The sequence below is a fragment of the Leucoraja erinacea genome, chromosome 5, assembly GCF_028641065.1.
Source record: "Leucoraja erinacea ecotype New England chromosome 5, Leri_hhj_1, whole genome shotgun sequence".
Taxonomy (NCBI): domain Eukaryota; kingdom Metazoa; phylum Chordata; class Chondrichthyes; order Rajiformes; family Rajidae; genus Leucoraja; species Leucoraja erinaceus.
The window spans coordinates 22,351,870-22,368,230 of NC_073381.1; the positions used below are offsets into that span (position 1 = coordinate 22,351,870).

The 16,361-nt window shown below is 44.9% G+C and overlaps 1 protein-coding gene across 5 annotated transcripts in view; it reads right to left on the reverse strand.

Moving 5' to 3' along the window:
• The window catches only part of fbxo25 (F-box protein 25), a 41,806-nt gene that overhangs the window by 4,742 nt on the left and 20,703 nt on the right, over positions 1-16,361 (reverse strand). For 4 of the 5 annotated variants that reach the window (XM_055635231.1, XM_055635233.1, XM_055635230.1 and 1 more), the window contains 2 exons: positions 13,405-13,589; positions 9,198-9,380 (listed from right to left, as the gene is read on the reverse strand). In XM_055635231.1, the coding sequence (XP_055491206.1) occupies positions 9,198-9,380; positions 13,405-13,589 (368 nt within the window). Of the gene's footprint in view, positions 1-358; positions 424-9,197; positions 9,381-13,404; positions 13,590-16,361 lie in introns of all 5 variants that reach the window. The other variant, XM_055635232.1, reaches the window with a different exon arrangement.

Sequence of the window (16,361 nt, forward strand, 5' to 3'; positions counted from 1 at the left end):
AAATGGTGGCTTGGGAGCCTTGCCTTGAAGTTTAAAAAAATCACCATTCTCACTGCTGCACCTGCTGGAGGGAGGGGGAGGGACTATAAAACCAGGAAGTGTTGTGTCTCCCTCAGTCGCTACAAGATGGATGAAGCCAAGGGTCACGGCTCTCTGTGCTCTGAATAACACTGAACAAATGTCTACACAACTGTGAGTACCCTTAATGTGGTTTGAAAATCGAAATATGGTTTGTTTGAAGTAAAAAGGCACTGCCTGCAAATGGTTGTTTGGGTGCTTTGGCTTGAAGTTGATAGGCACTACTTATTGCAAATGGTGGCTTGGGAGCTTTGGTTTAAAGTTGAAAGACACTACTTACTACAAATGGTGGCTTGGGGGCTTTGGCTTGAAGTTTAAAAAAAATCACCATTCTCTCGGCTGCACCTGTTGGAGGGAGAGGGAGGGACTATAAAACCAGGAGGTGGTGTGCCTCACTCAGTCTCTGCAAGATGGATGAAGCCAAGGGTCACGTCTCTCTGAGCTCTGAATAACACTGAACAAATGTCTACACAACTGTGAGTACCCTTAATGTGGTTTGAAAATGAAAATATGGTTAGTTTGAAGTAAAATGCACTACCTGCAAATGGTTGTTTGGGTGCTTTGCCTTGAAGTTGAAAGGCACTACTTACTGCAAGTGGTGGCTTGGGTGCTTTGGCTTGAAGTTGAAAGTCACTACTTACTGCAAATGGCGGCTTGGGTATTTTGGCTTGAAGTTAAAAGGCACTACTGCAAATGCACTTACTTCCTGTTTGCACTGTATATTGATTTAAGTTAAAATGCTACAACTTGCGGTTGTGATTTTTGGCCATCTTACTCAGTCCCCCCTCCGCTGAGCAGGTGCAGAGAATTCTTCCCATCAATGAAAAATAAAAGTATTATTAGTGTTTAAAAAATGTTGAGAATTTCTCTCCTGTCAATGACGCCCTGAAAGCCACACCTTTTCCAGTGGGAGGGGGAGGGGTTATAAAACCTGGAAGTGTGGGTGTGGCTCAGTCTTTGCATGATGGGGGAGGGACAGGTCATAACTGTCTGAACTGTGAACCAACAGAACACACTGAATGTCTACTTGTACTATGAGTTTGGTGTTTTGTGTGGTTTTATGGTGGTTTCACCCAGCATGAAATGGTATGAAGCTGCATTTGAATTTGGTGGCCTTCAACCCTGCTTGAAGTGGAATGAAACTGCACTTGAATTTGGTGGCCTTGCATCCTGCTTGAAGTGGTTGGAAACTGCACTTGAATTCGGTGGCCTTGCACCCTGCTCATAGTGGTAAGAAACTGCACTTGAATTTGGTGGCCTTGCACCCTGCTTGAAATGTTAGGAACATGGATTTGAATTTGGTGGCCTAGCACCGTGCTTGAAATGGAATTTCAAGGCATGAGTGTACTGCCAGCCCACCAGCCGTGAGTTAGCTGCCAGCAGATCAAGCTTGCGGGACTGAGCTGCCACCCCAAGAACCCATACCAGCCCTCCAGAAAGCCCCCCCCACTGGCCACCAATATTGGAATTGGTGGAGAGGTGGAATATTGCGCTGGGGAACCAGCCCTCCCGTGTGAACATGGGACCCAACGGGTCCCACTTAGTCTAGTACTATTACTAAAACTCTCATCTTGACAACTTCTGGTCTGCGTTGTATTTAAATTTGCGCAAAAATGCTACCCTATATCGCTAGGAGTTTTTCGCCACCTTACTCGCCGTCCTCCTCTGCTCCAAGCCACCAAGTTTTGTTCAGATCGGTGAAATAATAGAAGAGATATGAAGATTTAAAAAACCGTGACATCAGCAGATTGGACTTCTCGCCTGTCAGTCACCATGAAGGTAATGCCCCTTCCGGGCCGAGGAGAATAAAACCCCGGAGGCAGGGCATGAGTCAGTCAGCCGGAAGCCGTGAGAGTTGAGTCCAAAACTGAGTCCACCAGCCGTTAGTGAGTGAACTGTGAGTCTACTGCCGTGGCTCTGTCCAGAGGCCGCGCTCAGTCCAGAGGCCGGACCCGAGTCCTGAAGTAGCACTCAGTCCAGAAGTCGGGCGCGAGTATAGTCAAGAGAATTTTACTGTCATATGACCTGGTGTGTGTGTGAGTGAGATGGGTGTGTGTGTGTGTGTGTGTGTGGTGTGTGTGTGTGTGTGTGTGTGTGTGTGTGTGTGTGTGTGTGTGTTATGTGAGAGCATGTGAGAGATGGAGTGTGTGTGTGTTTGTGCGCGAGTGAATGGAGGGGTGTGGGTGTGTGTGTGATGGAGTGGTGTGTGTGAGTCATGTGGGTGTGTGTGTGTGAGAGATGGCGTGAGTGTGTGTGTGTGATGGAGGGTGTGCGAGCGCGCGTGCCTGCGTGTGAGATGGAGGGTGTGCGTGTGTGTGTGTGTGATGGAGGGCGTGAGTGGGTGTGTGTGATGGAGGGCGTGAGTGGGTGTGTGTGATGTGAGAGTGTGATGGAGGGCGTGAGTGGGTGTGTGTGATGGAGGGCATGAGTGTGTGAGGGAGGGCGTGAGTGGGTGTGTGTGATGGAGGGCGTGAGTGGGTGTGTGTGATGGAGGGCGTGAGTGGGGTGTGTGTGATGGAGGGCATGAGTGGGTGTGTGTGATGGAGGGCATGAGTGGGTGTGTGTGATGGAGGGCATGAGTGGGTGCGTGTGATGGAGGGCATGAGAGTGTGAGTGTGTATGAGTGATGGAGGGTGTGCGTGTGTGTGTGTGAGATGGAGGGTGTGTGTGAGGAAATATTATATAAATAGAACCGCTTGGATAGTGACTTTTATATAAGCTAGGCAATTTGCAAAAGAAAAGCTTAAGGTTTTCCTAGCTAAATAAAGTGCAAACAGACACATACACACAGGCAAAGATGAATCAAAACATGGAGGCCTGAACCTGCTCAGCTTAGGTTATTGATTTGAGGCAATTATAGCACTGGAGGAAATTGTATTTGATATGACTTTGTATTGAAGAATGGATAGCTGAATAAGGGGCCTCTTCTTAGGCCAGAGGTCATCTGCTCTGTCTCTACAGCACATTTTTGAGCTCTGAATAGGACATAAAGGTGAAAAGGTATGGCGGGTTATGCTGAGTTTGAGACAGAATTCAAGGCTGAGAGATAATAGACTGTAGTTAGCCTTGGCTATGTAAAATTATAATGAGTGTGATAAGGAATAGGATGTGTGTGAAGGGGAGTAGTTACTTTGAGAAGAGAATAATTAGATTGATGGAGTTGTTTATAGAAATTCGAAGCAAATGGAATGCTGACGTAATGGTCCGAGTTGTACCTTGTAAGAACCTTGTGTTCTGCATGGTACATGAGATTGGAAATCCTGCTTCCTGATAACAGGAAAGGCACCAAACACTTATTGACAGTAAGTTGACAGATTTACGACCCATTTATGCTTGGATGGAAGATGTGCGTTTTGAACTTAGAAACTGTAATTCAGCAAACTTATATAATTAATGTTTTAAAGACATAGGTAAAAGTATTTCAAACTGAAATCGTAGTAAGACAAATTATGAAATGTATTGTCTTAGTAGGAAGGTAAACTTTAGACGTAGAAATTGTTTAGATTTATAGAAATATCTTTCTTCTTGGTATGGGAAGTGTGTATGACTTGTGTGATCATTGTATGTATCTTATATTTTCAGGAGTGGTCTTTGATAGTGAGCCTACTGGGGTTTTGCTGTTGAAATTAAATTATTCTAAAACAAAGTTATACCACAGGCAAACGAAGGCTGTAATGAGGCCAGGGAAGGGGGGGTCATGTGACTGATGTTGTAAATCACCAGAAGGACTCAGATGATTGGTTACTAGCTTGCCATACCTTCTGTATCTGTAATGACTAATACCTATATCAATGCCATGAGTTTGTATCAGTTACTCCTCTCTGGACCCGCACCAGAGCATCAGCTCTGTCTTGGAAGGTTCAAGAATCTAGTCTCAGCTGAATAAAGAATTGATTTTAACAGCAACAAGTGTTCGAGTCAAGTTGACTTTAGATTGACAGAAAAACTCAGTTTAACATGTGTGATGGAGGGTGTGTGTGTGTGATGGAGGGCGTGTGTGTGTGTGTGTGTGTGTGTGATGGAGGGCGTGTGTGTGTGTGTGTGTGTGTGATGGAGGGCGCGTGTGTGTGATGGAGGGCGTGTGTGTGTGATGGAGGGCGCGTGTGTGTGATGGAGGGCGCGTGTGTGTGATGGAGGGCGCGTGTGTGTGATGGAGGGTGTGTGTGTGTGATGGAGGGTGTGAATGTGATGGAGGGTGTGAGTTAGTGAGTGTGTATGATGGACGAGTCCACCAGCCGTGAGCGAGTGAACTGTGAGTCCGCCTGCCACGAGTGACCGAACTGCGAGTCCACCAGCCGTGAGTGACCGAACTGCGAGTCCACCAACCGTGAGTCCACCAGCCGTGAGCGACCGAACTGCGAGTCCACCAGCCGAATATTCAATATTCAGGAGGGATAGAGAGAAAGGAAAAGGAGGTGGGGTAGCGTTACTGATTAGAGAGAGATTAATGCAATGGAAAGGAAGGAAGATGTGGAATCGGTATGGGTAGAGCTGCGAAACACTAAGGGGCAGAAAACGCTGGTGGGTGTTGTGTACAGGCCACCTAACAGTAGTGAAGTTGGAGATGGTAACAAAGAGGAAATTAGAAATGCGTGCGACAAAGGCAAAACAGTTATAATGGGTGACTTCAATCTACATATAGATTGGGTGAATCAAATTGGCAGGGGTGCTGAGGAAGAGGATTTCTTGGAATGTATGCGGAATAGTTATCTAAATCAACATGTAGAGGAACCAACGAGAGAGCAGGCTATTTTAGACTGGGTATTGAGTAATGAGGAAGGGTTAGTTAGCAATCTTGTTGTACGTGCCCCCTTGGGCAAGAGTGACCATAATATGGTTGAGTTCTTCATTAGGATGGAGAGTGACATTGTTAATTCAGAAACAATGGTTCTGAACTTAAAGAAAGGTAACTTTGAGGGTATGAGACGTGAATTGGCCAAGATTGACTGGCAATTAATTCTAAAAGGGTTAACGGTGGATATGCAATGGAAGACATTTAAAGATTGCATGGATGAACTACAAAAATTGTTCATCCCAGTTTGGCAAAAGAATAAATCAGGGAAGGTAGTACATCCGTGGATAACAAGGGAAATCGGGGATAGTATCAAAGCGAAGGATGATGCGTACAAATTAGCCGGAAAAAGCAGCATACTGGAGGACTGGGAGAAATTCAGAGACCAGCAGAGGAGGACAAAGGGCTTAATTAGGAAAGGGGAAATAGATTATGAAAGAAAACTGGCAGGGAACATAAAAACTGACTGCAAAAGTTTTTATAGATATGTGAAAAGAAAGAGATTAGTTAAAACAAATGTAGGTCCCTTGCAGTCAGATGAGTTGATCATGGGGAACAAGGATATGGTGGACCAATTGAATAACTACTTTGGTTCCGTCTTCACAAAGGAAGACATAAATAATCTGCCGGAAATAGCAGGGGTCCGCGGGTCAAAGGAGTTGGAGGAATTGAGTGAAATCCAGGTTAGTCGGGAAGTGGTATTGGGTAAATTGAATGGATTAAAGCCCGATAAATCCCCAGGGCCAGATAGGCTGCATCCCAGATTACTTAAGGAAGTAGCTCCAGAAATAGTGGATGCATTAGTAATAATCTTTCAAAACTCTTTAGATTCTGGAGCAGTTCCTGAGGATTGGTGGGTAGCAAACGTAACCCCACTTTTTAAGAAGGGAGGGAGAGAGAAAACGGGGAATTACACACAAGTTAGTCTAACATCGGTAGTGGGGAAAGTGCTAGAGTCAGTTATTAAAGATGGGATAGCAGCACATTTGGAAAGTGGTGAAATCATTGGACAAAGTCAGCATGGATTTACAAAAGGTAAATCCTGTCTGACGAATCTTATAGAATTTTTCGAGGATGTAACTAGTAGTGTGGATAGGGGAGAACCAGTGGATGTGGTGTATCTGGACTTCCAGAAGGCTTTTGACAAGGTCCCACATGAGATTAGTATACAAACTTAAAGCACACGGCATTGGGGTTCAGTATTGATGTGGATAGAGAACTGGCTGGCAAACAGGAAGCAAAGAGTAGGAGTAAACGGGTCCTTTTCGCAATGGCAGGCAGTGACTAGTGGTGTACCGCAAGGCTCAGTGCTGGGACCCCAGCTATTTACAATATATATTAATGATCTGGATGAGGGAATTGAAGACAATATCTCCAAGTTTGCGGATGACACAAAGCTGGGGGGCAGTGTTCGCTGTGAGGAGGATGCTAGGAGACTGCAAGGTGACTTGGATAGGCTGGGTGAGTGGGCAAATGTTTGGCAGATGCAGTATAATGTGGATAAATGTGAGGTTATCCATTTTGGTGGCAAAAACGGGAAAGCAGACTATTATCTAAATGGTGGCCGATTGGGAAAGGGGGAGATGCAGCGAGACCTGGGTGTGATGGTACACCAGTCATTGAAGGTAGGCATGCAGGTGTAGCAGGCAGTAAAGAAAGCAAATGGTATGTTAGCTTTCATTGCAAAAGGATTTGAGTATAGGAGCAGGGAGGTTCTACTGCAGTTGTACAGGGTCTTGGTGAGACCACACCTGGAGTATTGCGTACAGTTTTGGTCTCCAAATCTGGGGAAGGACATTATTGCCATAGAGGGAGTGCAGAGAAGGTTCACCAGACTGATTCCTGGGATGTCAGGACTGTCTTATGAAGAAAGACTGGATGGACTTGGTTTATACTCTCTAGAATTTAGGAGATTGAGAGGGGATCTTATAGAAACTTACAAATTTCTTAAGGGGTTGGACAGGCTAGATGCAGGAAGATTGTTCCCGATGTTGGGGAAGTCCAGGACAAGGGGTCACAGCTTAAGGATAAGGGGGGAAATCCTTTAAAACTGAGATGAGAAGAACTTTTTTCACACAGAGAGTGGTGAATCTCTGGAACTCTCTGCCACAGAGGGTAGTTGAGGCCAGTTCATTGGCTATATTTAAGAAGGAGTTAGATGTGACCCTTGTGGCTAAGGGGATCAGGGGGTATGGAGAGAAGGCAGGTACGGGATACTGAGTTGGATGATCAGCCATGATCATATTGAATGGCGGGCATGCTCGAAGTGCCGAATGGCCTACTCCTGCACCTATTTTCTATGTATGTAACTGTTTAGTGATAACATTTTGAGATTCAGTGATGATGTACATCATTGCAATCCTTCAATTCTTTGTCGCGATCTAGTTCAGTTTCTAGTAAATTGTTTATTGTTAACACCAAGATTGCATTATGATTTCCTATCATTTTTGCTGCGATTCACTGGGGGAGATTTTTTTTTGATTTTTTTTAATAAACCTTTTGTGGGCAATTTGCATCCATACAAATGGTTGAAAAAATTGGTCTATTGAATTTAGATCAAACATTTAGATTCTTAAATATTAAGTGATTCAAAGGTTAGGTGTCATCAGAAACAGTCTGCTTTTGCTTTGCATTTAAAAGCAGAAAACAATGAATAATTTCTCATCAAAATGCATCTTACCAAAAATTCACAATAGATTCTATGTGTTTTCACTTTTCCAAACCTCAATCAAAATTAAAGCTAATTAATGAAAGTTAGCACATGCAAGAGAAATGGGATTTGATGAGCTGTAGTAGGAACGCAAGAAGAGGATAGCAAATGTCATACAATAAAGTGAGCAAAATTCAAGGTTATTGAATTTAAGGGGGGGTAGTTAGGGGACAGAAACCAACATACAATAGCAAATGGATTTTTTTCAGAATGGAAGAGAGAATAACATTGTTCCCCAGCAAGCAGCATTTGGACAACAGGCTGTTTAGCTATTTATTAGATGACAAACAAGATTGTACAGACAATAAATTGGTGGCTTGCTATCTTGGCCATCTTACTCGGTCCCCCTCCAGCTGTCATGGCCAGTGGATCTTTCCCATCAATGAAAAATAAAAAAAACTTATTAATGTTTAAAAATTGTTGAGATTCTCTCTCCTGTCAATCACATCATGAAGGCCATGCCCCTTCCGGCGGGAGGGGAGGGACTATAAATGGAAGTGTGGACGTGCCTCAGTCTCTGCAAGATGGGGGAGCGAGAGGTCACGACTCTCAGTTTGAGCTGTGAATAACACTGAACACATGTCTACTAAACCGTGAGTGTGGCTTTACTGACCTGTGAGTGCCCTTAATGTGGTTTGAAAATGAAGTTTGAAAATGAAAATGTGGTTGGTTTGAAAATGAAAATATGGTTTTAAAATCTATATAATTAAAAGTCTAATTGCGCTATATATTGATTTTAGAAAAAACGAATATGATCGCCTTGCACCCTGCTTGAAATGGTATGAAACTGCATTTGAATTTGGTGGCCTTGCACCCTGCTTGAAATGGTATGCCCTTGCATTTGACTGTACTTGAATTTGGTGGCCTTGCACCCTGCTTGAAATGGCATGAAACTGCACTTGAATTTGGTGGCCTTGCACCCTGCTTGAAGTGGCATGAAACTGCACTTGAATTTGGTGGCCTTGCACCCTGTTTGAAGTGGCATGAAACTGTACTTGAATTTGGTGGCCTTGCACCCTGCTTGAAATGGCATGAAACTGCACTTGAATTTGGTGCCCTTGCACCCTGCTTGAAGTGGCATGAAACTGCACTTGAATTTGGTTGCCTTGCACCCTGCTTGAAGTGGTAGGAAACTGCACTTGAATTTGGTGGCCTTGCACACTGTTTGAAATGGAATTGCAAGGAATAGTCGCGAGTCAACTGCCAGCCCACCAGCCATGAGTGAGTGAGTTGCCAGCACATTAGGCTTGAGTGACTGAGCTGCCAGTCCAAGAATCCACTTGGCCCACAATGTCCATACTAGCCATCTGGAAACCAGTCCCTTCAGCCAACAGGTCCCACTTAGTCTAGTATTTAATTGTTGGTAGACAAAAAAACTCGAGAAGCTCAGCGGGCGAGGCAGCATCTATGGAGCGAAGGAATTGGCGACATTTCAGGTCGAGACCCTTCTTCAGACTGATGTGGGGGAAGGGGGGAGGGGGTAAGGATAGAGGAGGAGAGCCTCTTCAAAGTAGACATACCTTGAGGAGATTTTGCAGTGGAGTAGACAAAACATATTTAATTGTACAATGTTTACTGTTTTCATTTAAAGCACATTCAATGTCAGCTGACACTTGCCTGCTTTTCTGAATAATGGTACTTGCAAAGACTTTTCCACAGGTGTTTATCTTCACTGAGCATGTGCAGAGTAGAGGTCACCTGTCCCAAGTTGATAATATCCAGGCCATCAGAAAACCTATGCAGAATACTTCTCTGCATATGAAGTGGAAGGTCGCTCAGTGTCACACTATTACCTATTCTCTGTATATACAAGAAAAAGCATTTTGTGTTATTGGCTTGATCTAAATAGTACTCAAATATTCCAGAACAAAAAAATTCAAATTTTGCCAAAATGACAACACTTCTCTAATAGACAAAAATGTTGGAGAATCTCAGCGGGTGAGGCAGCATCTATGGAGGGAAGGAATAAGTGACGTTTCGGGGCGAGACCATTCATCAGTCTGAAGAAGGGTATCGACCCAAAACATCACCTATTCCTTCACTCCATAGATGCTGCCTCACCCGCTGAGTTTCTCCAGCATTTCTGTCTGCCTTCGATGTTTCCAGCATCTGCAATTCTTTCTTAAACACTTCAGTAATAACTCCTCAGAAGAACATGCTTAAATTTGGAAAGTACTATCTAGCAATCCAGATAAAAGTGAACTTCTAAAACATACATTGCATATTTTCTCAGTTGCCTTTCCACCTTTAGGGAAAGTAGCCAAGATGCACAAGTCAGACAGGTTTAATCCAGAGTCAACAGGTGGAAATATAGCTAGTCAGGGTTTCATTTTTTGTCAACTTTGTCGAGCTTTGGGGAAATATTCCTGCTACTCATGGCCTGCAAGAATTGCTAGAATTAAATGGCGACTGTTCAGCTTCTTCTGTCCATCTAGATTCAAAAATTCCAAGAAACTGCTTTCTTCATTAGAAATCACCACAGTCCCCTCAAGATTCTACAGTACAAACTGCCTCATAAGAGCAAAACGGTTGCTTGTTCTCTCACAAGCAACAAGTAAAGATGGATTTGAGATTTACAAACACTGTTTAAATCTTATCCATCCTTTTTGGGATTTAAGATCCCCTTTTGTGCCCACCATCCGTTTACCTCCCCTCCCACCACAACTCTTCCTTCTCTTCACCACTTGTACTATCCCCACAGTCCCACCTCCAATTCTAACTCTGCATCTAAAGAGATCTGCATAAACAAAACCACTTTGGGAGATTTACCTCGGGAACAAAAATCTATTTTAGCAAAAGTCAACTATCATACACAATAGACAATGGCTGCAGGAGTCGGCCATTCGGCTCTTCGAGTCAGCACCGCCATTCAACGTGATCATGGCTGATCATCCCCAATCAGTACCCCGCTCCTGCCATCTCCCCATATCCCCTGACTCCGCTATTTTTAAGAGCCCTATCTCTTGAAAGCATCCAGAGAACCTGCCTCCACCGTCCTCTGAGGCAGAGAATTCCACAGACTCACCACTCTCTGTGAGAAAAAGTGTTTCCTCGTCTCTGTTCTAAATGGCTTCGATCATTTTCGACACTACACTATCCAATACAACGGTGCACCAATACCTTTGACAGAGTAACATCTGAAATGTGCCAAACAGCTAATCAGATATTCCAGAGAAATATGTTTGGCAGATGTCATCTTTAACTAATTTATATACATTCATGATGCCATACTAATGACATTGTCACATTTTGTTCTTTAAATCAGGATTCCATGCTTGCAAGTGAGAATTATTGATGTACAGAGGGTACCAAGATGTACCTGGGGTCCAAGTCCACAACTTCCCAAAAGCAGCGACATTTAGATAGAGTGGTAAAGATGGTATGCTTGCCTTCACAAATCAGGGCATGGAGTAAAAGGGTCAGGAAGCCATGATGTAGCTTTATAGGACTTTGTCTATGCCGCATTTGGAGTATTGTGTGCACTTCTGCTCAAGTCATTACAGGGAGGATGTGGAAACTTTGGAAAGGATGCAACTGTAGTTTACCAGAATGCTGTCTGGATTAGGCTTAGCTACAGAGAGTGGTTGGACAGACTTGGATTGTTTTCTCGAGAACGGCCCAGGTTGCGGAGTGACCTAATAGAAGTATATAAAATTTTGAGGTGCATAAGTTCTGACTGTCTACCCCATTTCGCAGGTTAGAAATATCATTTACATGTAGTCTTTGATTTAAGGTGCAGGGACAAAGTTTAAAGGAGATGTGCAGGATAAGTTTTTTTTTTTTAAATATTCATAGTGTGGAATACCAGGAATACACTGCTGGAGGAGACTTATACAATAGTGGCATTTAAGAGACTTTCGGATAGGTAAACATAGAAAATAGGTGCAGGAAGAGGCCATTTGGCCCTTCGAGCCAGCATCGCTCAATGAAGTACACGAGTATGGAGGGAAATGCTGGATATTGATTACGTGCAGGCAGATAAGAGTTAATCTTGGCCTCAATTTTAGCACAGACATTGTTAACCCAAGAGCCTTGTGCTGCATGGCTCAGGTTTAGAACAGCAACAATTGAGCCATACAGGGTGTAACCACAATTAAACGTTCAAAAAAGAAAAATCATAATACAGGTGCACAACCTTTTATCCGAAGATCCAAATAACGAAAAGCTCCGAATAGCGTTTATTTTTTTAGTCCTTGAAGAAAGGTCCTTGAAGACATTTACCGAGGGCGGCCCGCAGAGGTGACAGCGGAACCTCCGGTCGGTCCTCGAAGAAAGGGGAACTAAATCCCCATTCATAAAAGAGGTGAGGGTATATTGCGCGGGAGGGTTAATAATTGACAATCTGCTGCTGCCTGCCCGCTGAGTTAAAAAGTTCCCACGGTAGACTCACGATACACAGTGTATCGTGAGTCTTGCGTGGGAACGTTTTAACTCAGCTGGTAGGCAGCAGCAGATTGTCGCTCCCTTCAGTTTCACCCCACCTACACCCCTCTGCTTCCCGGCCATGTGTGTGACCCCTTCCCTCCCCTCTCCAGTTCCCCACCCATTGCACCGGCGCGGGGGCTTGGCACTGTCTTCATGTCGGCGATGCCAGCATACAATGCCAGTCACCGGAGACGTCAGGACCAACGGGACACCGACCCCCAGGCCCACTGCAAGCACGGAGATCCCAGAGACCCACAGCCAGCAGCAGCCCAGCCCCGTTCCAACTCCAGAGGAACACGCTTCCCATAGGGACAGAAGCTGATGGTGTGCAAGGTACGTCTTGTTCTTGGGGTTGCAGATGAGGGGGCGCAGCTCGGGCTGTGACGTCTCCGGCCACCCCCCTGTACAGGAGCTGAGACTGGGAACTGTACCACCCTTGCAGGTGAGCAGGAGAGTGCGGTTGTTTGCAGTTGCAGAGGGAGGGGGCAAGGGCTGTACAGTTCAGTCTCAGCTCCTGTCCAGGGGGGTGGCCGGAGACGTCAGGACCAACGGGACACTGACTGCAAGCACGGAGATCCCAGAGACTCACAGCCAGCAGCAACTCTAGCCCAGCCCCGTTCCAATTCCAGAGGGACCCGGGTTGCGGATGAGGGGGCGCAGCTCGGGCTGTGGGCAAACTGCCACTTGTCGCTGTAGCGGCCCATCGGGGAGCGGGTTCCTGTTGGTCCTGACGTCTCCAGCCACCCCCCTGGACAGGAGCCGAGACTGGGAACAGAAGCTGATGGTGTGCAAGGTACTTCTTGTTCTTGGGGTGGCGCAGCTCGGGCTGTGGGCGAACTGCCACTTGTCGCTGTAGCGGCCCATCGGGGAGCGGATTCCTCTGGAGTTGGAGGGACAGGGAGACACAGCGGCTTTTGAGAATGGTGGGCAATCACTTCCAAAGTTCTGCCCACACAGTCAGTACACCTCTCCTATACTTGTCTCCCGCACTAAGATTATCTCGCAGAGAATGATCCCAGCCTAACCCTCCCTATTCTCTCCTATTCTGCAAGAAAAAACTACATTGAAGACTCAAACTCGCGATCGAGTAACTGCCGGGATCGAGGCGCAAATTCGCGACCTTGCGGATATGAGCCGAGCACTCTACCACTGAGCCAGCCGTTAAAATCTACGCTAAAAATCTTCCAATCCGAAAGCCGAAAAATTCCGAATTACGAAAAGTGTCTGGTCCCAAGGCTTTCGGATAAAAGGTTGTGCACCTGTATACATTAAAAAAATCGTAGGGCATTATGGATAGGCCCATTTACACACGTCAATCACCTAAAATTACTTGATCAGTAATGTTAAAGCAAACATTTTTTATATGGGTGACAGCAATAATTTTTTTAATTATTCCTACCCTGGTAATCTTCAGATTATTTAGCTGGTGTTGCCAATTCAGAATTGTTTCCATTCGGTAAACCCAGATATTTATGTTTCCAACAAGGACACACCTTCCCACCTCACGAACCAGGATACAGAGTGCAGAACCCAGATCCTGGAGAAGGTTTTTGATTAGTCGAGGATTCTGTTGGTCCTCAATCACTGTAACAGAACAAGATGGCATGATTCAGTCCTTACACATTAATTGTAAAAAAGATACAAATAAGTGGAATGCATAGGCATACCAGAAATCCAAATTATCTTTTAGGCATTGGGTTTTGTTTGAAGTTATTGTGCAATTACAATGCAGTTTCTTATAATGTTACAAACAGAATTCAGTGAGTTTACAAAATGCAAGTTGCTCATGGGCCGAATAGCCTGTTCCAGTGCTGTTCTAGCTCCTGAACTTTAAATTCTAACGGCCGCTTTTTGAAAAGATCAAGGCAGGGTATTTGAGCATAATGAAAAGATACTTTCAAGAGTCATAAGTCAAAAGTGTTTAATTATTATATGTACCGACAATGGACCATTGAAATTCTCATTGCTGCAGCTTAACAGGCCAGTAAGCACAATAACACAGATAACTCAAAAATACATTAAATTAATAACCACCAAAAGAGCAACAAAAGAAGTGCAACCAAAGACAAACCTATAGAGGGTAATTTTTGCTGACATTAGTGTTTTGCAGTGTTCAAGAGCCTGATGGCTGCAAGGAAGAAGCTGTTCTTGAAACTGGTGGTTTTGGTTTCAAGCTCTTGTACCTTCTTCCCAATGCTAGAAGCAAAATGAGAGCATGCGCAGGGTGGTGAGGATCTTTGATGAAATTGTCTGGCATTTTATGAGAGTGCCTCCTATAGATACCTTCAGTCCCTGTGATATACCCAGCAGTCTGGTCTCCTTTGTTCTGTGGCATTCAAGGTGCCAAACCAGGCTATGATGTGAAGTTCGATGGAGAATTCGTTGTAATCGTTATAGCTGGAGAGGCACTCTTCAATCGAAGCCTACACATAGGAAGGAGCACAGCCAGGTGGTTTGATTTTCCAAAGTGAGGGTGAAGGATGGAACATCATGCTGAACTTTGATGACCATTTCCAAAGATGAGATGAAGATTCCAAACCCATACAGCACTGAAATATGCTGACCAAGATGATCAATATCCCTCCTTTTTTTATTATCTATATAGCTGCCCAAATAATGATAGATCTCTCCCTCCCATTTTGACCACTGCAAAAACAAAACCATTATGAGCCAACCACACAGGTGGGACTAGTGCAGATGGGCCACCTTGGTTGGCATGGGCTAGTTCAGCTGAAGAGCTTGTTTCTGTGCTGTATGACTATGACAATTGGAAGGAATCAAGTCACAAACTACAAAATTATTGTTTAACAAGTTATTCACAATAGCAGGAAACATCACATTTTATCACAACCCAGATCTAATCATCTGTATTTAATTTGCATGCTGTGTACACTTTCCATTGTCTCAGGAAAGCAGCCAACATAATCAAGGACCATTTGCATAATGGGCAGAAGTTACATAATCTTGAAAGCATGTACCACCAGATACAGAACAGCTTCTTCTCTGTTGCTTCTAGACAACTTCTGAACAGTTTTCTCATAAGTTCAGGTATCATCTTGGTCTCCCAACCTACCACATTGCAACCCTTGCACTTAAAAAAAAATCTGCACATTCTCTCTAACTGTAACACTATTTGACTGTCACTGAGGCAAGGAGGCTAAACAGAGGAGGAGAGGAGTAAAAGGTACAGTCTGCTGTTTCTCGTGTGCGATTGTTGTGCGTTTTTTCCTCTTTGTTTTAGTGCAGTGAAGATGCAAAGTAAAATGGTGCATTCAGTCAAGGTACCGAGTATAGAAGTTGGAATGCTGCGTTACAGTTGTACAAGACTTGGATGAGGTCACATTTGGAGGATGTTGGTAAGATGGAAAGAGTGCAGAGATTTACGAGGATATTGCCAGGACCTGAGCGCCTGAGCTATAAGGAGAGGCTGCGCAAACTAGGACTAGCACAGAGCCTTTTACCCCGAGTAGTAGAACCAAGAAACAGAGGAAATAGGTTTAATGTGAGAGAGGAACATTTAATAGGCAGCTGAGGGAAACCTTTGCCACACAGAAGGTGGTAGGTATATGCGTCGAGCTGCCAGAGGAGGCAGTTGAGGTTGGTACGAGAACAACATTTAAAAGACATTTGGACATGTACATAGAAAGGAAAGGTTTAGAGGGAGGTTACACAAAAAAGCTGGAGAAACTCAGCGGGTGCAGCAGCATCTATGGAGCGAAGGAAATAGGCAACGTTTCGGGCCGAAACCCTTCTTCAGACTGATCGGGGGCGGGGGTGGGTGGGGACAAGAAAGGGAAAAGGAGGAGGAGCCCGAAGGCTGGGGGATGGGAGGGACAGCAGGGGGGCTGAGGAAGGGAGGAGAAGCAAGGACTAACAAACTTGGAGAAGCATGTTCAAGAAGCAGACTCCCCAAACGAATAGAGCCTGTTCCTTTTCCGGTGTGCTCGCTGTATGACAGGTCGGAGACGGATGGGAGGGGGAAGTGCTGAGCCAAAGGTAGTGAAAGGTGTTCGGGAAACATCGCCCAACCTCCGCTTGGTCTCACCGATATAGATCTGCTGAAATGTTGGACGCAATAGATGAGGTTAAGGTAAACCTCTGTCACACCTGAACGATTGCTTGGGTCCTTCGAGGGGGGAGGAAAAGGGACAAGTGTTGCATCTCTTGCGGTTGCAAGGGAAAGTGCCCTTCACGGTGGATTACTTTTTGTATGTGACGGCTGGTGGGGTGAAAGGTGAGGACTAGGGGGACTCGGCCCTTATTGCGAGTGCGGGGATGGGGAGAGAGGATATAAACCCTGGTGGGCGTTATGGTTGTTAAACTCCGTTTCCAAAACAGGCGGTCAGAGGTTTACCT